The sequence below is a fragment of the Pipistrellus hanaki genome, assembly GCF_964339955.1.
Source record: "Pipistrellus hanaki genome assembly, chromosome: 4".
Classification (NCBI taxonomy): Eukaryota; Metazoa; Chordata; class Mammalia; order Chiroptera; family Vespertilionidae; genus Pipistrellus; species Pipistrellus hanaki.
In genome coordinates, this window is record NC_140506.1 from 86,445,428 (window position 1) to 86,469,932 (window position 24,505).

Genomic DNA, 24,505 nt, shown 5'->3' on the forward strand with positions numbered 1-24,505 from the left:
TTTGTTTTAAGTTTTAACAAATATGACCCTGTGGCCACGTTGAGGGAGATCCAGTGGTAGAAGGAGGAGATTTCTGAGTACCAGAATTTTAGCATCAATTTTATCCATGAAGAGCGGCCAAATATTGAACAGGAAATCCTGTTTGTTGATTTGCTTTATTATCAGAAGAATACAAAGGTTCAAACTTACTTCTTAAGAAAAAAATGAAAGGTTTAAAGACAAAAACCTCTCATTTTTTGACCAATATAGAACAATTGTTCTTTCGATTGCTATTACTTTCACAATTTGGTTTAATTTGCACACCACTGTGGATCCCTCATCAACCCTGAAGTGGAAATAAAAAAAAAGAAAAAGAAAGAAAAGAAAAAGAATCTGTTCTGTATGTTGTTCTGTTTTTGCAACACTCTCTCCACTGTCTGGAACCTACTGCACCCATTGGCTCTAACACATGGAAAAGAAAAGAATCAAATCAAATCAAATAAAAAAAACTTTCAGATTAACCTTGTTTTGGTCTCACGTTTGCCATCCACCTTTCAGCAGTATTAAGAGTAACGTAATAAAATAAAATGGAAAAAAAAAGTAAGGCCAGTTTTCCTTTTTATATATAAGTATATATATAAACAATGAGAAGGGAATAGGGTCACATACAAGACACAATGATGCATCTGAAACAACGAATGAGCGTGAAAGCAGACATTTATCAAAAAGATGTAAAGGAAAATATTTTGGACATGCACCTCGATTTTACGGCCCTCTACCACGGTGCCGTGTAATTTCTCCCTCGCCCTGTCCGCATCGGCACTATTTTCGAAAGTTACGAAACCAAATCCCTGCATGCAGGAGGGAGAAGGGAAAACAACATGCAGATTATTATTTCAGTCAACGACCACTGTGTAACGTTCTCTCGCTTTAATTTCTATGTCTTGTCCTGGCTTCCGTTCTGTAACATGCAAATTAGAGAAATTATAAGAGTACTAAGATGTGCAATCAGTAAGCAACAAATGTGAACAAGATATATATTTTTTTCTGTCACCAGTTAGCTGTAACCCCTGAAGAATTCAAAGAATGATACCCAAAATACCTTTCTAAATGTCACTACAGAAGAAAATAAATCTAACAGAAAGAAAATGAGATCAAAATAAATGTACGGTGTCTTCACAGAGAATAAAATGAAATAACAAGGAAAATAAAAAGGGAACCACTTTCTTTACATGCAAATTAAGAATAAAGTAAAATAAAACGTGTGCACGGAATTCAACAATGAATGCCAAAATCTTCTAACATTGCCTACAGTCATGCTGTGTGGTTTTAAGAACATCTCTTCCTCATGCAGTTTTAGGGTTATTCAAATTGATCAATTCTACAGCCTTTACTTCTCAAAAATAAAAATTAGAAGCCTACAAAAAGAAAAAAAAAAGGAAAGACCTGCTTTGTAATAAATCTTAAACTCTTGTATCTAATAAACAAAATAATCACATGAAATGAATAGAAATAAACATCAATTGATCAATAATGCAAACAGTTCAAGTAAGCCTTTTGTATCAATACTTCCCCCTCCCATCCCCAAAAATGATATACATGCTTAGAAATTTGTCAGTTTCCCAGACTACTTTATTAACCAAAAGGGAATTGGATCAACATATGATAACGTTCTAACACATTATGTTGGTTTCCATTTGTCATACCAATAGGCAGACAATAAAGCGACTTTGTTAGTAGGATGTTATGTAAGATAACCCTGGGCACTTCCTCTTCCACTGGTAGACCTACCCCCTTCACTTCACCACTGGCAATTTTTGTCTTAATTTTTCAGCCTCAAAACACAACCCCACTAAACATTACATTGTCAAAAGCCATCTTTTTTTTTTTTTCTTCACTGACACTGTTCCTAAGAAGAGTACAGAGAATATGACACATTATTTTTAAAACCCCTAAAAATAAGTGTACGACTTGTTCAGATATATACACCAACCTTTTGAAACACTGCCAGTGCCAATTTGCCCAGCTCGTTCTGTTTTTTTCACAGTGTAAACTGGGGGAAATAATGCTGTGTGTGAGGCTATTTCGACAAAGGTAAATGCTGGCTTTAAGCTTAGCTGGGGCAAGGAGATACTCTATTTTACGAAGAATACAATAGACAGTGATTATAGGTAAAAGGTAGTCATAACTGACGAGTGTTAACTCCCAATCACTCACGAGGTCACTAGAGTGTTCTCCGAAGCTCAGGGCATTTGGGAAGGGTGCCCTGTGGTCTGCCTAACAGAGAACGTTCCGTGTCAACCTGAACTCATCTGTAGAGGACACCAGCTGTAAATGGATCCAAGCTAGAGGATGTGCCTCTTTGGCAGGATTGTAGAGTGAAAAAGTAAATTTCTTTAATTTGGGGGGTGGGCGGAATTACCTTTCATAACATTTCCCATGGTGAGGATCTATGATTAAGAGAGATCTGAAATGTTTGTCCTAGCTTGGTTGCTCAGTGGTTAGAGCAACCCTCAGACTGAAGGGTTTGATTCTGGTCAAGGGCACATACCTCAGTTGCAAGCTCCATCCCTGGCCCCAGTCAGGGTGTGTGCAGGAGGCAGCCAATTGATGTGTCTCTCTCACATTGATATTTCTCTCTATTTCTCCCCACTCCCTTCCACTCTCTCTGGAAATCAATGGAGGAAATACACTCGGGTGAGGATTAACAAAAACAAAACAACGTAACAAAAAATATAGGTCTGAAATAATTGATTAATATAAGATGATATGCTCCATAAGAGAAGGGCTCTATTTAGGTGGGATACCTATGTTTGTCACTCCGATAAACTTCCTAACTGAATAATAATAGCTCTTTGATGAGCAAACAACATAATTTGGGGGGTTGCTCTCTTTGATGGCTCTGGGTTCCAAACTTAGTTGCACTTCAGAAGGAACTGGGAACATATTAAACACTTAGGTGCCGAGTCCTGACATATATCTACCAGACCAGAATCCCCAAGAGGAGCCCAGGAGTCTGTTAAAAAAGCTGCTGTGTGGCCCAGCCTTTGCGTTCCTATGGCCTCCCAGCACCAAGCACCATCAAACAAAGGCTTCAGTTCTTTGTATGAAGTAGAATATTGTCCCACCAACGTCTATAATGCAAACCTATGGAGTGGGCTGAGTTTTTGAGGTGAATATCTGACACAATATTTGGATGTTAGATGAAGAATACATGAAGAAGGCACCATGCTGATGGAGAGCTGGATCTGTGACATGTGCCCCAGGATGGGAAGGCATGATCCACAGGTCAGATGATGTGAATCTAAGAGAGACCACCAGACTGGCATGGCTTGGTTATTTTTAAAGCTTTTGGTGGATCGTGAATTCTGATTTCCCCATACCCCAGTTATTTTTCTACTTGGTCTTGTAGCATACGTTTAGGTGCTAACTTTGTTTTTTGCATGAATGCAAGTACATTTCATATCTCACCCAAAAGCTCTGAAGGACGGATGAGCACACTGACTTTCCATCTGACAGGAAAATCCAACCCCTCTAGTTTCTGGTACAGAAAACCACTGTCTGAAGGTTCATTTTCCTGTGGAGTTAAGAGCTTGTTTTTTCATTGACCTTTGTCCATGCAGCTCTTTCTCCTTGGACATCTTCCCTCCTCCCCTTCCCTGGGGAACTCTTATCCATCTTCCTCCTTCAGCTTACATGCCCCTTCTTCCCAGAAGCCTCCCACCTTCTGACAACACCAGCCTGCCCTGCTCGCGTGGGCTCTCAGCAGCCTCTCACTCATCACAGAGCACAGCCTCCTCTGCTGCAGAGGCCTGTCTCCACGGCCCACCTTTCCTGCTGCTCTGGAGTCTGTGAGGGTGACGGGAAGCACTCCTGTCTAACTCACGGTTTATCAGCCCATCTGGTACCTGGAATGTAACCCCTACTTACTGAAGTCTATGGGGCCAAAGGCCAGCCTGAATATTCCCTAGGCATATTAAAAAGTAGCTATATTTGTCTGTATCCTCAAATAAAACATTTCAGAGCCAAATAATGTTTGTAAATCCCCTAAGAGGAAAAATGAATTACAGCACCTCTCACTCCTAAATGCTATCTAGTTCCCATTTATAAAGTTTGGCATAGGTGTGTGTGTGTGTTTTTAATGTGGTTACCTTGTACATTTTCTATTCATAGATGAATGCATTATGCATGTTACACATTCCTGGATAACAGATGCTCCTCATGTAGGTATCCACACACACACACACACACACACACACACCAAACACCCACAGAACACACATACTCACTGAGCATTCAGTGACCTGCCTTGGGGAGCAGCCAGGAGGTGAGTTCCCAGCTCTTAGGGCCCACACACTTGCTGGCTGCACCTCTAGCACCCAATGATGAAAATGAGGTCATAATAGCGATTCTGCTTTTTCAGCCATTAAAATGGAAATGTTCCTCTAAATAGGCCCATTCCCTATAAAGGATGATGTCAAATAGGAAAAATATCCCTGTGTGAGCCGAAGTCCCCATTTAGCGGAACCCAAATGAACTTTCTCTGACTCTCGTCCATAACTAAACAGTCAGCCTTGACACCTGCCAGGTCAGACTGGTTCTTTGAAAGGGAGCAGACCCACAGGGGGAGAGGGGCGATTTTTGATGTTCTCAAATTAAATACACACACACACACACACACACACACACACACACACACACACACACACAGCTTCAGAGTCAGTGTCTGGAGGAGGCACACTTAAGTGGTCTTATTCGGAAAGCCCCAGAGACAGGCTAATCGTGGGGATGACAAAGAGTCTCAAAAATAGCACTGCCATTGTACTTTCAAAATAGCAAATGATATTCTTCTAATGTCCCAAAACAGCTCGGGAAAGGAATAAAATAGCTTTCTCCCACTGGCAAAAGTTACCAAACAAAGTATAAATTAAATAGAAAAAATTAGGAAAAAAACACACCTTCAAAAATAGTGGAGCTACAGGCTTAGATGAGAAGGAAGTTGGCCAACATTTGAGGTCCTCTCCTGTAGCTTTGCCCAGAACACCTCAATCTTGAGGGAAAGGATGAGACTGGGCTCATTTTTCTACTCATGGACTTGGCTTTGCAGGGGTAGACGTAGTCCCTGTGATGACTTCCATACAAGAAGCGGAAAGAGAGCTAACTTCTCTGTCCTTGAGCCTAGAGGTCAAACTGCCGACACATTACAAGAAGGATGGCAAAAGGTCTGAAGTGATGGAGTGGCAAGGTCCCTGCACTAGCAGAACATTATAAAGACTCTAATGGATTGAGGTACCTGACTCATCTGGCAACTCACAACATCGTTCTGGCTGCAGAGAAGAGGACACTGGGATTTTCTTCCCTCAATGCCACTGGCATTATCCTATTTAGTTAATACTAAATCTACTAAGGAGCAATGGGTACAGGCTGTTGTTGCTATCTTAGATAAACCCGTTCCTCTGAGTAGCCCTCCCTCCAAACTGACTTGTCCCAAATTGTCTGTGTAAGGGAGTGATGGGGCTAAAATACTCTGTATCTGGTGAGCACTTTCTCTCTGTTATTTTTTTTTTTAATGTGACTTCTTTAAAAATTAAATCTTTATTGTTGAAAGTATTACATATGCTCCCTACTCCCCCCTTGACTCCTACTGGCCGGCCCCCACACTCCACACCAAGCCTTTACCACTCCATTGTTTGTGTCCATGGATTATGCATAGATACATACAAGTTCTTCAGCTGATCTCCTCCCCGCCACCCACCTTCCCCTGCCTTCCCTCTGAGATTCCACAGTCTGTTCTATGCTTCTGCCTCAGGATCTATTTTGTGCATCAGTTTATTTTGTTCATTAGACTCCACATATGAGTGAGATCATGTGATACCTGTCTTTCTCTGACTGGCTTATTTCACTTAGCAAAATACTCTCCAGGTCCCTCCATGCCATCTCAAAGGAGTAAGAGATCCTTCTTTTTTACTGATGCATGTGTATAAATGTAGCATAGCTTTTTTTTATGGACGCATCTACTGATGGGCACTTGGGCTGTTTACATACCTAGTTATTGTCAATTGTAAACACGTTCTGTTAATCCCCACTTTCACAGTCAGAGGAGAGGAGGAGAAGGAAGCTTAAGCTCCCTGAGGCCCTGTGTGTGGTTTCTCTGGAAACAGCTCAGTTATTGCAAGTGTTTCCTGCATGGCTTCCTAGGTCAATGCACAGCTCTTAAAGCATCTTCCCGCTACCCCTCAGTCTCTGCTGGTGGGCTGAGGGCACTGCTTCCCTGCAGGAAATTCTGAAGGGGTTCCTGAGTTCCCTGGGGGTGCAGGTGGAAGGAGGACACTTTCGCACCCACAAAACACCCGTGGGCAGAGGGCGCTGTGCATTCAAAGGAAGCCTTGGCATTTGCCTAAAACAAGAACACTCGGTGTTTGCGACTTTAATAATAGGCCTGGAAGGTTTGTTAAAACACAGATGGCTGGGCTCTGAGTTCGGAGTTTCTGACTCACTAGATCGGGTTTGGAGCTCGAGAATTTGCATTTCTTATAAGCTCCCAGGTGATGCTGAGGTTCCGGCTGGCTGGGGAACCACATGTAGGTGATGGCTGAACAGAGAATGCTTTGGAAGAGTTTGGCCTTTATTTTTCTATCCCAATGTATTTCCACTTTGAAAGAGCCAGAGCCTACTTAGATAACCACATACTTTTATGAATACTGTGTGCTCTAGGAAAATAAACTTAAAATTTGGTTTCCTAGAAAAAACAAAATCAAAGCAGTGGCAAATTGCAAAATGTGAACTGGTAAACACGCTAATGAAGAAAGCTAAATTCAAAAGGTTGGTGTATATAACATTTTCTTCCCTACAGCCCAGGAAAATAACTGCACTTTATTAATACAGAATAATCACATATTTACCTGCTCATGAGACTATCAACTCACTTTTTAATATAAAGAACATAATTATCACTGAAAAACAAAAACAAAAATGTAGCAACACCATTATTTTTTTAAGCATGGGTAATTTTCCTCTGGAAACTTGATCTATAAATAGATAGGTAGATCTAAAACAGCAGTTCTAAATGACCCCCTTCTATATTTAAAACTGAACCCAATGCATTTCCCACGATTCTGGAAACCAGAAGTGGTCTCCAAGGGAATGCCCCCTGAAGGGTATTTTCACCACGTGCTGATTAAAACAGTGCAGTTGTTTCCCATTATTCATAACAAGCGTTTTACAATAAGCTAAACGATTCTAAAGTGAATTAAGTTGCTTACCTTGGAGCCTCGCTCATTAAAAATAATTTCAACATCTAAGATTTTACCAAATTGCTGCAAAGAAATAGAAATATTTTATAAGCAATAAGAAAAGTGAAGGAAATCATATTATGCACATTGGTAATGGTACCCCAAGATTGAATCGTCTGTTCTCTTTCAATACACAAGGATATTATATTTTTATTTTGTGCTGTTCTTAAACAGTGCCCTTGAACCAAGAGAAAAAATAACCACACATGTTGTTTCCATGTTATGCCATACCCCACAGAGTGAGAGAGCAGAGTAAGGGGCCTGGTACAAAATAGGTAATCAAGAGGTTATTTCAATTTTCCTTTGTTTCTGTGTGCAGGATTGTTTTCCCAGGCACTGAGCAGCAAAGATTAAGCATGGCTAATGTATCTGCCGACCCTTCTAGGCCACCCCTCTAATCACTGGAGAAAAACCCTGATGAAGTGGGATTTGGGTAGTAAAGTGTCCCAGTAGAATATGAGGTTGAGGATTTTGGTCACAAGCACCCATGAAACAGCCAGGCCATGTAAGACAAGTAAAGTACAAACAGATAAAAGCAAGATCCACTATCCGGATGCCTGTCAGAATCCACACACCAGCACAGTTGTGATTAGACTTCGGGCTGGAATGTACTTCTCTCCAGATGATTCTCCGTGTTGTTAAACCAACAAACATGTTTTAGACAATTAGCATGAATGTGCTCTATAAAAAGTGAAGGCGACTCCACGTATTCAAGTCTAGGAACACAACTTCCGATGACAAATAAATTGGACAGTTGTGCATAATACAGATGCCTACGCAGATTAAAATTTCAAATATTCAAGAATAATTATGCCCTGAAGATAATAATACTGGGGATACACTTATTCTTAATACAATATTGGTTATCTAAACTTCAAATTCAACTAGCATATCTTGTATTTTCTTTTATATGCTAAATCTGGCAGTCCTCGGAAGAAAGATGTCAAGCAATTCTTGATTCACACTTTAAAGAGAAAAAGGAATGTGCACCCTGACACCAGAAGCATCTGATGATCCAAAATCCTTTTCTTTGACCTTGGAATCCTGTCAGTTTTCTTCACTCACATGAAGTCGAGTGGGCGACTTTTGAGAGCAGGTGGGAGAGGATGGCATACAAGTAGGCGACATGGCCCAGGGAAAAAGAAGATGGAAATTTTATCCTGATGCAGAAGGGAGCGAATGTTCATGTTATTAAAAAAATAAACAGAAGACCATAAAGTCATGTTTCCATCTCTTTTTCCTTTATTTTGAGCTTTCCTATTGTTACATTTGCTTCTGCAGCCTTAATTTTTATTGTGTTATTTATTGCTGTAGGAGAATAGGCATTCTGTCTCTCCCCTGGGTGGAAAGCATGGAGCAATCTCCATGCAGCAAGGGACAGAGTGGTTCAGAGGGAGGAGTAAAACAGGGAAGGAACAATCTGAACACAGATTGCTGAGGACAACCTGCCTGACCAGGAGCATCCATCAGAGGATGCTGGGAGGCCCTGAGGTGAGTGTCAAGAGGGTCTTACTAACATTCAAAAAAAAATTTTTTTTTTGAACATAAAGAGGCTGTCTTCTGGAACATACAAACTATCCTACTTTACTTGAAAAGAGAGGAAAACATATGCATACCCGAGGCTACTCATCTATCTATCTATCTATTTATCTATCTATCTATCTATCTATCATCTATCTAAAAAGAGGTAATATGCAAATTAGCTGGTATACCATAACGTCCCAACAGCTAAGGAGGCGGTTGTGTGCACAGGTGGGTGGGAGGAGATTGCAGGATTGCATGTGTGGTAAGGTAAGCCATGGATGGTGCAGGCTTGCAGAGAAGAGGGCCTGCCAGCTGGGCACGCTGGCAATCCCACCTCTGCACATGAGCAGCAAAGGAAGCACCTTTTCTGACTGCTCATTGGCTAAACTCCCTGTAGGCCACTCTCACCAATTGTACTTGGTAACTTGGGTAATAAAATCTAAGAAGGTGATCTAGGGTCTTCCACCTCACTCCTGGAGGAAAAAACAAAGCTGCTGGAGGGGCTAAGAAATGTCATATCCTGCCCTAACCAGTTTGGCTAAGTGGATAGAGCCTCAGCCTGCCGACCCAGGTCAGGGGCCCAGATCAGGGATCATGCAGGAGGCAACCAATCTAAGTGTCCCTCTCACATTGATGTTTCTCTCTGTCTTTCCCATTCTCTTCCACATTCTCTAAAAATCAATGGGAAAATATCCTCAGGTGATGATAAAAAAAAAAAAAAGAAAGAAAAAGAAAAAGAAAAAGAAAAGAAAAGAAAGAAATGTCAGATCCTATGAAAGAGACATCTTGAAAATGCCTTAAAAAAAGTTGTCATTTTTTCATGGTGAAGAGACTGGAGTCCGTGATGAAAACACCTCGGTGGCTGCGGCGACTGGCAGTGGCAGCAGCAGCAGGGTAATGGGGGTGGTGCCTTCCCTCATCAGCCCAGTCACCTCCTGCAGAGGGAGGCCAGACTGTAGCTTAGGCCCTCCCCAGGGGGAGCAGGCCTAAGTTAAGTTATCAGTATGACAACCCCTGAGGGCTCCCAGATAGGAGAGGATACAGTTGGGCTAAAGGAACACCACCCCCCCCCCCCAATACACGAATTTCATGCACTGGGCCTCTAGTATAAAAACAAATAGCTCAAATCCTTGAAATGAAAATAGTTATTACTATGAGAAAAAGAAACCCAAAGCTATGTCATCCTGTGTCTTTAAATATGCCCATTGCTAGGAATATGTACCCAGGAAGGACATCATAGAGGGGAATTTTTCTTGTTGAACACAAGTGCTTCTCTACTTCCCAAAGGATAGAAGGACAGGAAACCATCAAGAAGACAAGGCTCAACTAAGAGAGGAGATGGAAGGGTGCTGGCATGTACAGGTTCAGTTCCAGACCTCGGCAATAAAGCAAATATAGCAATAATATAAGTCACACAAGTTTTTGTGTTTCCCAGTGCATATAAAAGTTATGTTTACACTACACTGTAGCCTATTAAGTGTGCAATAATTATATGTCTAAGAAATATATATATATTAATTAAATAAAAAAAAATAAAATTAAATAAATAAAAATATATATATCTTAATTAAAAATACTTTGTTGCCTAAAAATTGCTATCACCTGAGCCTTCTGCAAGTCATAATCACTTTGCTGGTGGAGATTCTCACCTTCATCTTATAAAATCAATGCCTTATCTGCAAAGCACAATGTGGTGAAGTGCAATAAATGAGGTCTGCCCATACAATGGAAACACCAAGAAGCATGCAGCTAACTCACCCTGCCATTTCTGGATGCTCAGTCTCTCTGTCAAGAGAATACTCTTCTACAGAGCATTCTGAGTGCCCTAGATTTGGGCAAAGAAAATCACTAAACACAGAAAAAGAAAATTTTCAGATTTGGAAGGGAAGGGTTTGCCATTGAAAGGTGAACTTAATCTCAGAGTTAAGCAATCCTCCATCTGGGTGAATGCCTCAGAAGCAGTAACTCTGATATAAACTTAGAAAAGTCAGTCCACACAGACGCTATTATATGTATTTTGGACATAAGGGCCCAAAAGCACTCGTGTTGATGGACAGGGAAGCTTGAAAAGAACTTCTTTCCAAATTATGAAGCAAAGGTCACCTACAGAACATTCTTTCAGCAGTCAACACAAAAACACTTCCTTAAAATAAGATCTCCTGGAGAAAGAACCAAAGGAGAAATACTCTTAGCATGTGTCTTTCCCCAAATAAAATGATGACACCATATGCCCTGAAATGGTCTCAACACAAGTTGGCTGCTACCCTTAGGCTGATGATTCTCAAAGCCAAGGAAACAAGCCTGGAGAAGAATGCTGATGTCAGCCCCACGGCTGAGACAGTTGTGTACTATATTTATAGTATCAACAGTTTAATTGGGAAGTTGGTACTAATGATGTAAACACAGCTGGCACATTTTCAGTTTAAACAGACACGACTCATTCGCAGACATAACTAGCATTTGTTTGCTCAACACCAATGTTGGGTGGCGTTCAACAACGTCTCAGAATCCACACAAGGTGTCTGGATGGCTGCATCCAGAAGGAAATCCAGGCGCTTATAGGCACGCATGTGGGCAAATCTGTCGCAGGCATTTGTAGACATTCTCAGATCAAATAATATTTCTCTGAAAAACTGTGCAAGATGGTCAATGGATAGAGCATGAAACATGAAAGCAAAGGTTAGTTCAAAGAATGTACAGAGAGGCTAAGGAAAGGCATCCTCTGAGTTTTCTTGGGGTCAGCTTCATACTTAGAATGCAGACCGAGGAGGCACCAAGCCATGCCCAAGAGATCAGCTTCACTACTTGTAATATCACAGTGGGTGGAATTCCTGTTAACACTGGAAGTGCCGCCATCTCTCTCGCTCTACGTTATTATTGCAGAGCTGATCATGAAAGCTTCTTTTGCATGCTCTGAAAGTCAGGGGATCTGCTTTTTGCTGACCATAAAGAGAGACTTCCATAAATCGTGTGCATGCCCAAGTGAGTCTGTCTTGATAACAAAAGCAAAGCTGTGACATCAAGGGTCCTGTGCAAATTTGAAACCTGAACTCACTGAGCAGCTGTTTCTGAAAATAATTCTACAATGGAATGAGGTGTATCCATGATCTGGATAGATTATAACCACTTCTCTCTTCCCAAACCCAGAAATACTTAACATTTGAATATTAGGTTAAATTAAATTTCATATTTCAGGAGCAAGAAATTATAATTGATCTGTGGAAATCCATACATTCCTTTAATGGGATCGTCAAGAACTCAATGTAAAGGAAGTAGCAGCTCATGAATGATGTCTGACATGAGGACAGAGCTCAAGAAGAATCGAGCCAGGTGGGGACCAACATTCCTTCCAGTGAAACCTTCAGAAGCAAAGTCTTGATCACATATTCAAGCCATTCACTCACACCCCTTTTGGTGCTTTCAAAAGACTTCTACTTTGGATAATGTGGCTACAGAGCAGCAAGGCCCAGGAATGCTCCATCTTAAACAGAACAGGAAATCTATAATGAGCTAGAAGAGTTCATGACAAACACGGAGACCCATGCCTCCAAAAAGAGGAGAAAGTGCAGAATATGAAGTGGATGTGGAAGAAAAGATAACCAGAATGGCAATAAGGAGGCACTGGAGCCAAAAATTAAAAAAAAACAAAAACATATATATATGAGAGGCACTTGTGGTAACCATTAAGCCCACAGAGATTGCAAACTTCAGGACTGAAGGAGGAAGTTGTTATGAACGTTGCCAGGTTTTTGGCAGTTTGAGAAAGGAGGATCTTTTTTGTCTTGTGAGTTTTGTCTTTGTTTTGAGTTTGAAACTCCCACTTTCAGGAAAAGAAGAAACAAAGTGGCCAAATTCAGGAAAAGAGACAAAGGAAAAAAGCTCAGGGGCCTTGTGAGAGTGTCCCCCCTCCCCCCCCCCATCATAGTAGGTACTATAGCTCCTGCCAAAGTGAGGGGATAAAGGCAGAATATTCCACCAAAAGGAGAGGAGGTATCTCCTGTCCATGTGATCTGGAAACTACCAATCAGGGGTTAAAATTGGGAAGCCAATCAGAATGTTTACAGATGCCTTCCGAAAAGATTCATACCACTAAATGTATCAGATAACCAGAATAGGTTTGCCAACACCATGATTTGGCTAGGAAATATAGTCGTTTTTGTTGTTGTTGCTTTTTTTTAGTGTTAAAATTCCATTTCTTCAGAATTATGGTTATAAAACAAAGAGGCCTCAGATTTACAGCAGAGTCCCAGAATCCACATGTACCCAATAATTTTTTTATGGATGAAACCCATCACAAAAATCCTGCCTACTTTTCTAAATGGACACAGATGCTGTTTGTGATCAACAAAACATACATTTTAATATCACTGAATGTACACTGTGCTTTCCTAATGCATAAATAGTAAGTGTATCTATCATCCTGTCAGATTGACATCTTGCTAGTTGCTTGACAATTTTGACTTTTACAAAAAGTGGCTATGAAACCAGTCGATTTCCATCAAGGTTTGACAACTGATTGTACAATGGATCTTTTGCCTTATACGTTAATAAATGAATATACCAAGACTTTGCTCCATGCCATCTGCCCTACTACCCCTGTAAGAGTAAGAGGTTCATATACCCACACACACAGGATCCCTTCTTTGGGAATTCTAGCTGTGGGTATTGTGAATGCCTCTCTGACTTAGCAGTGTCGCTCTCCAGGAACTTTCATGATAACCCAGAAGACCAGGGAGTGAAGAGCACCCATGGGGGGTGGGAACTGGGGTGCGCTGCAATGAGCGACCCCATGAGGGAGCCCCGGATGGGCATCCAGAGGACCGAGTTCAAAGCCAACATCCCACTGACACCTGATGAACAAAGATGGGCTGGAGCGCAAGATGGCTTCCTCACCTGCTGTGGCAAAAGGAATCTGATGCCACTGGCTTCCCGTCACTCAGACCTGGCCTGGCTGCTTTACACACTTAACCTCCACTTTCACTTTGAATGCTCTGCACTTTTCAAAGTCATCTTTGACCCGAAAGTGCCCGAGGGTATCTCTGCTCTGCAACAGTTAGAGAGGGCTCAACTCAAGGTTATTACCAAATGAGAGAGATGAAAGTGCAGGAGCTGACCTTTTCCTCGGAAATGTCAGGTTTCAAGTCTGGGTGTCTTCAATGTGAGGATGCCTGGCCTGTGTTTGTGTCAGATGCAGGCTTGATAAACATCATGCACGTTCAAGGAATAAAAGGTGCACACGAACCTCGCAGTTGCAGGGCCGTGAGCCAGAGCTCCCTTCTCTCATGGGCAATGAAAGCTACTTTGCCCAGAACTAGGCATTCAAGGTGGGCTATTTCTTATTCCTTTTGTCATATCCGTGTGCATCCAAAGACCCCTAGAAGAAGAATCTCCAGGCAGCCAACCTTTGCTCTCAAAAGTTAAGAATGTCGTCCTGTTCAATGAATCCCCAGATACCTCCCACCAATGTCGGATGTCACAGATAAATAGACTGACTATGTTTGCAAACATGAGTAGTATCCAAGCTCATGGTAGCTTTGCCCTTTGGCAAAACTGAGCCCAAGAAAACGCCAAACTCATCCATTCCCAGGGTGGACAGGGCAGATATTGTGCAGAAATACTGTCCGGGTCATGATGCCCCATGAGGAAGCAGCCCTATCATTTCTTTTCTCTGGGTGGGTGTGACTTCTGTCTCTGCATTTCGCCATGATTGGGGGTGGGGCATGCTGTCATTGGCACATACAACACCACAATAGGAATCTCTGCACCCTCACCACGGGTTCCAGGAGGGTGCACACTGCAGGATGTAAGTCAGGCTGAGGAGTCTCTAGCCTTTGTTCTATTTTTTTTTGTTGTTGTTTGTTTGTTTTTTGCCTTGTAACAAAGCTTTAGAACTAATTCTCGACAGCTGCATCAGCCCTCTAAATGCTCAATGCCTGGGAAAGGGTAAGGTGTGCCTGAATGCGTCATGGCAATCAGGCCACTGCCTTCCAGTGAAGAACCAAATTGAAACATGATGTTTCTTTTAGCCATGACATGGGGTCCGGGCCCCTCCATTTGGGATCACCAATGGGCTTGCTTCAGCAGTATATTATCTGAGAGTCAATTTTCCATTTGATAGGTCAGTGACTAATTAGAAAGAGGCCATTTGGCAAAATGGAAACATGGTGGACACAGGCAAAGAAATTTATATTAAAAATAGTGAAAGAGCCTAACCACCATACACCCACAAAATAGGACCCAAAATCCTCCCTTTTAAACGTCTCACCTCGTATTATAAATAGCAAGAACTTACATGGCGGGCAGGGCTCTGGCCCAGAGCAGGCCCTGCAGGGGAGAAAGGCAGTACTTACGCCAAACATTTGTCGGAGGTCCGGGTCGCGGAAGCGGAAGGGGATGTTGGAGACGTGCAGGCGCTTGGGCTGGGACTTGTTTTCTGTATTTTCGGAAGGTTGTGTCTGGGGCTGGCCATCCGTCGGCGCTGCGTCATCTGTCTGCTAAAAGAACGAGAGCAAAGCGAAGAGGCTGTGAGTGGACCCCGACGCTCTTTCCCAGGATGCTTTTGCATCCCCTCCCTGGTAGGAAAATGCCAGAGCAAAGGAATAAAGGCAGGAAGGAACTGCTGAGTGGTTTTCATTCATGCAACAAAAATTGACTGAACTCTGAATGCCCGTCATGGACCTGGAGGTGGGCAAAGCAAAATCCCATGTCCTCACAGAGTATATTTCTGGGGAGGAAGGTGGTTGCTGCATTAATAAATACGGGCCAGAGCTGGTTTGGCTCAGTGGATAGAGTATTGGACCAAGGACTAAAGAGTCAAGGGTTCAATTCCGTCAGGAGTATGTACCTCAGTTGCATGCTTGATCCTTGGCCCTGGTCTAGGCGTGTGTGGGAGGCAACCAATCGATGTGGCTTTTTCATATCAATGTTTCTCTCAAAGTGTCTCTCCCCCTCCTTCCCACTCTCTCTAAAAAGCAATGGGAAGATATCTTTGGGTGAGGATTAACAACGAAAATACATAAGTAAAAATAAATACATATGGAGCTGACAAAAGGAGAAAAGCACTCGAGAAGAAAATATAGCAAAGGAATGGGCTAGCTGGTGCTGGGGCTGGGAGAGGAATGCTAACCGGCAGTCAGAGAAAAATGTCACCAGGAAGGGGATAGGACTCACAAAGGTAGGGGAAGGTGGATCCCTTACTCAAGGCTGTCCAAATCTTAGGACACACCCTACCTAATTGCTGAGGTTGTGCAGATAAAATATTAATATATGCACTAAAACATTTGAAAAGGCCGTTTGGTATTCTGCAATCCAAATAGCTATCTGATTGACTTAAGTTATTTTATTTTATGGTTTGAGCTTTTAAAAAAATATATATTTTATTCATTTTTTACAGAGAGGAAGGGAGAGGGATAGAGAGTTAGAAACACTGATGAGAGAGAAACATCAATCAGCTGCCTCCTGCACACTCCCTACTGGGAATGTGCCCACAACCAAGGTACATCCCCTTGACTGGAATGGAACCTGGAACACTTCAGATTGCAAGCCAAGGCTCTATCCACTGAGCCGGTCAGGGCTGAACTTTGGTTTCTTGTTTTAAAATATATTTTTACTGATTTCAGAGAGGAAGGGAGAGGGAGAGAGAGAGATTAGAAACATCAATGATGAGAGAGAACCATTGATTGGCTACCTCCTGCATGCCTGCTACTGGGGAATGAGCCTGCAACCCGGACATGTGCCCTTGACCAGAATCGAACCTGGGACCCCTCAATCCACAGGCCTATGCTCCATCCACTAAGTCAAACGGGCCAGGGCTGAATTTTGGTTTCTTGATTTTTAGGCTAGTATTGTCCATTATAATTTACCCTACATAACAATTAAATGTAAACAAATTAAATATAATATAAAATTCAGCTCCTCATTCGCACTAGCCACATTTCAAGTGCTCAGTCACCACATGTGGCTATTGGCTTCCATACCGGGCAAGCAGATACAGAACCTCTCCATCACTGCAGAACTTTCTGTTGCAGTAAGTTGGTGTGGACATCGTCACATTATTAGCATAACTCATCTGCTTCCCATTCCATCCCTCCCAAATGAAAGCCTGGATCACTTGCTAATAGAATGACACTTTTATATAAGCAGGAACTAGGAGAAAAGTCTCAGTAACATTTGGTATCATTGTAGCCATGCTCATATTCTGATTCCTATAGTTTCAACATTTCAGAGATGCTTCATTTTTAAATACTTTCCCTGTAATTAGCACATACTGCCTGCAGGTGGCAGTAGATGCCATCCATGTCAGATACCTGCTTCTCTGAGGCCAAAATGGAAAAACCTGTATGGAAGCTCATCAAATTATGAGCAAGGAATCGCCCACAACTACTCATACACAATTTAGTGGCATATAATTGAGAGGGGAAAAAACTATCAATGCAGGCAGCCAGCTATAAAATAATAAAGACAATTTTACAAAGTGAAATAGATATATGCCAAAATAAAGTGAGCATAATTAGTGGCTTTCTTGTCAACTCTTGTATTAACTGGCAGACTTCATTTATTATTTCATTATTCTCCATCCTATACATCCTGAGTTGCAGTTTGAAGTCAAGACCGCCAGTGACTGGCACACTACTTCGCAAGCTGGTTTCATATCCAAAGCCCCCTACCAGGTGACTTTTTCCTTCCCAAGTGCAATGTTTTGATGGCAACAACAATTTTGCATATGCTTTTGGAGTAAGAAGGAGGATGGTGACAGTTTTCTCGTCTGGAAAATGAACAGTAATAATACAGCATATGTTAAATGGTTCTGTGAAGAATGAACACAATAACCTATGCCTGCTTGGCAGAGTTCTTGGCTCATGGTGTACAATCAATAAATAAAATGTAATGCATTTTTTTAAATGATGATTTTTTAAATCAATGAGAGATGTAAAGAGACCCTCTCAGGAAATAAAGAAGAAAGGTCCTCATTTGCTTACGAAACACCTCTTTACTGAGCAACTACTATACGCTAGACATGGAACTTGGTCTTAAAATGCAGTTTCCATTTTAGAAAGAGATAAAGAGTTAGAAAGAGTCAGCTGTAATATCATTGTTAAATGCTGGAATGAGAGTGAATCTCAGAAGGCTGAGTAAACTTAAATCAGGGGCACACAGCACTGTTGGAGGTCCCGAAAGGCTGGCCAGTTCTGCAGGTTAAATCTGAAGTGGGGGATGTCTAAGTGAAGAGGTGATGACTGGCACTGTGACAGCAGGTGGCAAAGCTTATGCAAAGATGCAGAGATTCAGGAAGCACTGTACATGTGGACCTCACTGGCCCTGGCCAGAGGGGGCAAGTATGGAGGCACATGAAAGCACACTGCCAAGGCAGGTAGGGGCTGGATCACGGATGACCCTGTGAGCACAAAAGGATCGTAGCAGTGTGACATGACCAGCGCATGAGGGGCCACAAAAGGATCATAGCAGTGTGACATGACCAGCACATGAGCCGAGGTAGACACACGACAAATGCCTGTGTAATGGTGACTGACTCACCAACAAAATGGGTGAATGGAAGATCAGTACATGAATAAACAAAGAACGAAGGAATGAACGATCCACCTCGCCACCTTCAAGTAATCATGGAAGAAAAATATTGATACCCAAACAGAAACAGGAACTGTGTTTTCTCCTCTGGTAGTGAGATTTGGTTACATGTCCATGAGGTGCACATATCCTTGAATCATGAGATTGTCACTTTTTGGAGGGGTCAAGGGTCTTAGTACTGTTAAGTTTGCAGAGAGGCAGCTGAGACTGAAACTTTCTGTCCCCTCCTGTTAGAAGTTGCTGTTCCAATGCCAATTGCAACGAGCTCCTTCCCCCTAGCCTCCTACCAAGAAGGAAACTTAGATTTGGATTTGTGCATAACCGCTGGATGTTGCAGTTTAATAAACCTAATTAGGAATTACAGAGATTATGATTAAACATATTAAATGATTAATGGCATTATGCTGCTCATGTGAAAATTAAAATTAATCATCTTTAGTCAAACAGGACTTTGGAGAAATCTTTGTGTTGTTTCCTTTGATAAAAACATACAACGCTCAATTAATCATTTTATAGCCTGCACATATACACAAATGCCCAAACACTGTTATGTAGGAATACCTGCGTGTTCATAGTAATTTTAAAAGATAACATGTAAAAAAATAAAATAAAAGACATTGTGAGTGAATGGACTTGAAAGGATGTTGGAATCCAGAGGTTGAAAAAGAGAAACAGGGGAAAAAATGTTTTTCAGACTGAGCATGTCTGGTTATACAGTGCACTTTATTTAACACAAAAGACTAGACTGCAGTGAGGACCAAATGCAATAGGAAGGTGACAGCCGCTACAGCCTCACATTTTGGGGTTGCACCTGTGGGAGTGAGCCCCACTGACTCTCATATTGAGAATATTGGGTGTGAGCTTTCTCTGTCCCTTTTCTGAGAACTTTCAGGGAAAACATACTCACACCCCTTTGTGAGTCTCCTAGAAAATGACCACACATATGCTGGCTTAAAGCAATAGACATTTATTCTCTCAAGTTGTGGGGCCGGAAGTAAACAAAGAAGTTGCTGTAGGGCCACATCCCTCAGGGGGCTCTAGGAGGGGATGCTTCCTCACCTCTCTGGACTTCTGGTGTCTCCTGACTGCATCTCTCCAACCAGCGTCTGTCTTCAAGGTCATATGGCCTTCTTCCCTCCGTGCGCCTGAGACATGACTCTCCCTCTGCTTTTGTCTTCTTATAAGGATAGCGGTCACTAGATTTAGAGCTCCCCCTAAGTTCAGAATGATCTCGTCTCCAGATCCTTAATCACATCTACAAAGACTCCTTTTCCAAATAAGGTCACATTCACAGGTTTATGAAGGCCAGGACACGGACATATATTTTGAAAGCCACTATTAAACCAGGACATGGACGTCTTTTTTAAAGCCACCATTAAACCCGCTAGCCCCTTATAAACAAGCCCCCAGCAGATGTACAGTGAGTCGCTGTTATCAAGGAGTGAGTGTACTTCAAACCACATCAGGCAGCACGAGGCTGTCCAAGGGGTTGGCCTCAAACCAGGTCCAAGAAAGGAGAGGAGAATGTGTGTTCCTGCCAGCGCTGCCCCAGGCGCCCATCTGTCACACTGGCCACTTTAATGAGTTCCCAAAGTGGACAGAAGGCCCGAGTCTTCCCTTCACCAGGCCGCGCTCGCAATGCAGACTGCCTCTCCGCACCTGGATGCAAGGACACTGGGCTGAGAAGCACTCCTCCACCCCCTCGTCCCTGGCTTCCCAAACCATCAACACCCTCTAAGGACCAGGATGTGTCTTTAGGTCCCCTGAGCCCAGCACCACACATCCCACAGATGGATTAAGCCAGTGGTCCGCAAACTCATTAGTCAACAGAGCCAAATATCAACAGTACAATGATTGAAATTTCTTTTGAGAGCCAAATTTTTAAAACTTAAACTATATAGGTAGTTACATTGTTATTAATGTAATTAGGGTACTCCTAAGCTGGCCTTTGCTAAAAACTTAAGGGGCCAAAGAGCCACATGTGGCTCGCGAGCCGGTTTGCCAACTACTGGCATCACAGCTTCCCTGTGAAGTTTGTTGAATCTTATGGAAAGAAATGGAGTGAACTTTCTAAGGATGAAAATAACATCATGTGAAAAAGCTAAAAAACTTGTTTAGGATGAAAATAACATCATGTGAAAAAGCTAAGAAACTTGTTTAGGGGACCAATGGTGTAGAATGTATACTTCTGAAAGGCAGGGACCCCCTGGATTCCAGGTGCCTTCCCCAAGGCTGCTGCATGCCAGGGCTCTGTGAAAATTCATTGCTGAAGCAGGAACTCTTGATTGACCTGTGTCTGACTTTTAGAAGTCAATTTTGGCTCTTGAGCGGGACCCAGCTGAATTGAAAATGTTCCTCTAAGCAGGTTTGGGAGATGAGAAGGTCAGAGGCCAGTCTGCTCAGACATCCCCCACTGGAGGTCGCCTCTGGCCCTGTGACCTGAGGCAGCTGCATCAGCACCTCCGCTGGCTCTCCTAGCTCACCGATTTTCCCCACCTTCCTACCTTCACGGCATGCGCTTCTGCGAATCTGTACAGTGTTTATTTTCCCACCAGAAGGTGACTCCAGGAGAGTGGGCGTGCCCACTGTTTTTCTCTCCCCAATGACCTGCCCCATCCCATCCCTGGAGCCCAGTGTCTCAGGGACAGAACTGGTGGCACCTCAGGCTGATGGATTCTTTGATGGGGGCTGTCCTGTGCCCTGGAGGATTTCAGAAACATCTGGCCTCCATCCACAGTGCCCATCCTACACTCCTGAGCTGGAACAACTAAAAATATCTTCTAAGGTTCCAAAGTCCCTTGTGGGGAGGGGGAACCGAAAAAAAAACTGCACCAATGGAATCCACTGACCTAGAGAACATGGTAAGCTCTCATGTAAATATCTGAGGTGTAAATAAATAGATTTGGTTTGGCTCAGACTGTGCAACAGGACTGCTGACTTCATGTCTCCAGGCCTTCTTGCATATGCATAAAGTAAAGTTTCATCTGTCTGGGACCATCTGGAGTGGGGTAATGGCATCAAAGGATTTGGGACTGTGAAGTCCTACCCATAAACAAGGGGCATTATTATTTTTTTTAAATATATTTTTACTGATTTCAGATAGGAAGGGAGAGGGAGAGAGAGAGATAGAAACATCATTGATGACAGAGAATCATTGATCAGCTGCCTCCTGCACAACCCACACTGGGGATCAGGCCCACCATGGGGCATGTGCCCTGACCCGGAATCGAAGAATCCAACCATGATCCCTTGGTTCATAGGTCGACGTGCAACCACTGAGCTCCGCTGGCAGGTGATCATTATTATTTTTAAGAGTATCAATGACCACCAGCTTGTGCTCTTTATTCCTGAGGTGATGGATGCTGAGGACTTGAGATGTGGCCTGCCCATCATGCAGGGAAGGTTGCAGGCACCTACATGGATGAGAAGTTCACTAACCTCCAGAGGTGGGTTTCCTGGGAGCACTTAGCAGTTTCTGGAATAAGGATGGCAAAGCCAGCTTGGGCTCTGGCCCAGTTCAAAGGCCCCCATTAGGAGGTGGGATGTGTGTCACAGAATTTTTCCTAATAAACAAACTCCCCAGACATCGGGGTAGGTTCTAAATGTTAAGAAAACACCACTGGCGCTTTAATCTCCTGCAGATCACTTAGTGCTTCTGCAAAGACCTTAATAAAGAACCGTGGGGCTCCCTCTGCTATAATCGTTCCTAATTCAATGAATAGCTCTGCGCATCCCCAGGCTAATCCTGGTGAAATTGGATTTTGATATCGACCAATCCAGGGATGACTGTTGGAGAGAACAGGCATAGTTGTGTAGAAGTATGCGCCGTTCAGGCCTGGCCCCGCCCCACAGTGTCCTCTCACTCAGCTGAGTTCGCCTGAGTACCACCTCCTGGGGATGGCCCACCTGGTATCCCAAGTGGAAGCAGCTCTGAGTTACACTCCAGTTCCTTCACTTGCTAGCCCAGCTCCTTAAGCCCTTCTGAGCTGCAGGTTCCTCAGCTGCAAGCAAGGATAAAAGATTTCCATCACAGAGCTGTGCGCAGTTCAGGTTCCCGGTAGACCGTCACAAGGATGGAGGAGTAACACATGGTCAAGCTGTCAGCACACATGAGAATTCAGAGAGAAAATAGAGATGTGGAAGCACCGTGTTGAGTGTGGGGGTGGATGGGCAATGATTAGAAAGAAAATAAGAATCGTGTCAAATTATGTTTGGTGATGCAAAGCAAATTATGCTGCCCTGAAATACGCCTATGTAAGGGTTATTTTGAACTGGTTATTTTTGAGAAACAGCAGACACAGGAGAAGCTCTGAAAGCAGAGTGAGGGGCATTTACATGTGTTAGGGGATCCTGTATTTGGAAGAGTGTCTCCTGGGCCAGAAGAGAGCATGACCCTAAGTCACAGGAACTTTCTATCAGTGGATAAGGCCTGACTTAAGTCTGCATAACAGCCTTACCCTTGTTTAAGGTGATTTCTCAGTAACCTCCATCAGTGCCTGCCCATCAAAATCTTTTGTCTATAGTTGGAGATTATGATTAAGGTGGTAATTTGGGCCATTTTGAGGATTGCTCAGTTTTCCTGGGTAACTCTCCTGTATGAAGGAGGTTTGCATCTTAGTAAACTGTTATTTGTGAAGGTGGGTGGGATCTCATGTAAGAACCTAAAAAGGCAGAGGGAAAATTATTTTTTCTCCCTACCTGATGAAAATTAAAAACGCATGTAGTCACAACACAGCACTGGATACAGTTCAAGGATAGTTGATCAGCACTTGAGAGCAACCCTAGCCAATAAAATAAAAAGGGAGCCACATCTGCAATTTAAAATTTTCTAGAAGCCATAGAGGAGGGAAACATGGTGATGGGCAGAGACTGGACTTGGGGTGGTGAACATACAATTCAGTGTACAGATCATGTGTTATAGAACTGTGTAACTGAAACATGTATAATTTTGCTAACTAGTGTCACCTTTATAAATTCAATAAATAGGAAAAAAAATTAAGACATAAAAAATATAAAAAGTTCTAGAAGCCATGTTTTAAAATAGTAAAAGGAAACTATTTTTTTTAAAGGAGTTCATTTTAAGAATATATTTACTTGAATCAATTTAACAAAAATATTATTTCAATATGTAATCAATATAAACAATAATTTACATCCCTTTTTTATTTTTGTACCAAGTCCTCAAAATCTTGCGTATAACTTGCACTTATGGCTCATCATCTCCCTATGGACATTAAATTTTCATTGGAAATATTTGACCTGTATTTAGGCTTTGAAAAATTGACATTAAAATTTCCAAGAGTTTTCACAACATACTTAAAACCTTAAAAGGTGTCTCATAACTGAATTCAGTATCAGTGTTTAAATTTAAATTAAAGTGGAATCCAGTAAAATATTCACACAGGCCATATGTCAAGGACTCAAAAGATGCCCATGGCTGGCAGAATAATGGCCCTTAGCAATGTTAATGCCCTAATCTGCAGAACCTGGGAATGTGTTACTCTGCAGGACGAAGGGGGTTCAGGTGGCAGGTGGCATTAAATGGTTATTCAACTGTCCTCAAAGTAGGGAGCTGATCCTGCATTACCCAGTGCAGTGGTCTGCAAACTCATTAGACAACAGAGCCAAATATCAACAGTACAACAATTAAAATTTCTTTTGAGAGCCAAACTTTTTAAACTTAAACTTCTTCTAAGGCCACTTGTTCAAAATAGACTCGCCCAGGCCATAGTATTTTGTGGAAGAGCCACACTCAAGGGGCTAAAGAGCCTCATGTGGCTCTTGAGCTGCAGTTTGCCAACCACTGACCTAGTGGGCCATCGGAGTCACAGGGTCTTAGCAAGTGGAAGAGGGCAGGCGGCTCCAGCCAGGATGGGAGACATGTGACATGAGAAGGACTCAGCCCACCCTTGCTGGCTTCCAAGTTGCAGGAAGCAGAGGAGCTTGAAGCAAAAAACATGAGGACGGCCTCTGGGGGCCATAAACGCAAAGGAAGGGGTCCGGTGCAGAGGCTACAGTGGTAAACGTGAGCCTGAAAACGCCTAGAACTGGGCTTGGGGAGGTTCATGCAAGACCTCTGCCATGTGGAACTATCAGGCACCATACTTGCGTTGTGTGAGTCACTA

The 24,505-nt window shown here is 42.7% G+C and overlaps 1 protein-coding gene across 49 annotated transcripts in view; it reads right to left on the reverse strand.

Moving 5' to 3' along the window:
• The window catches only part of RBFOX1 (RNA binding fox-1 homolog 1), a 1,418,051-nt gene that overhangs the window by 116,214 nt on the left and 1,277,332 nt on the right, over positions 1-24,505 (reverse strand). For 44 of the 49 annotated variants that reach the window (XM_084882378.1, XM_084882381.1, XM_084882366.1 and 41 more), the window contains 3 exons: positions 15,146-15,289; positions 7,242-7,295; positions 738-830 (listed from right to left, as the gene is read on the reverse strand). In XM_084882378.1, the coding sequence (XP_084738504.1) occupies positions 738-830; positions 7,242-7,295; positions 15,146-15,289 (291 nt within the window). The remainder of the gene's footprint in view (positions 1-737; positions 831-7,241; positions 7,296-15,145; positions 15,290-24,505) is intronic. The other 5 variants (XR_014794880.1, XM_084882398.1, XM_084882388.1 and 2 more) reach the window with 1 other exon arrangement.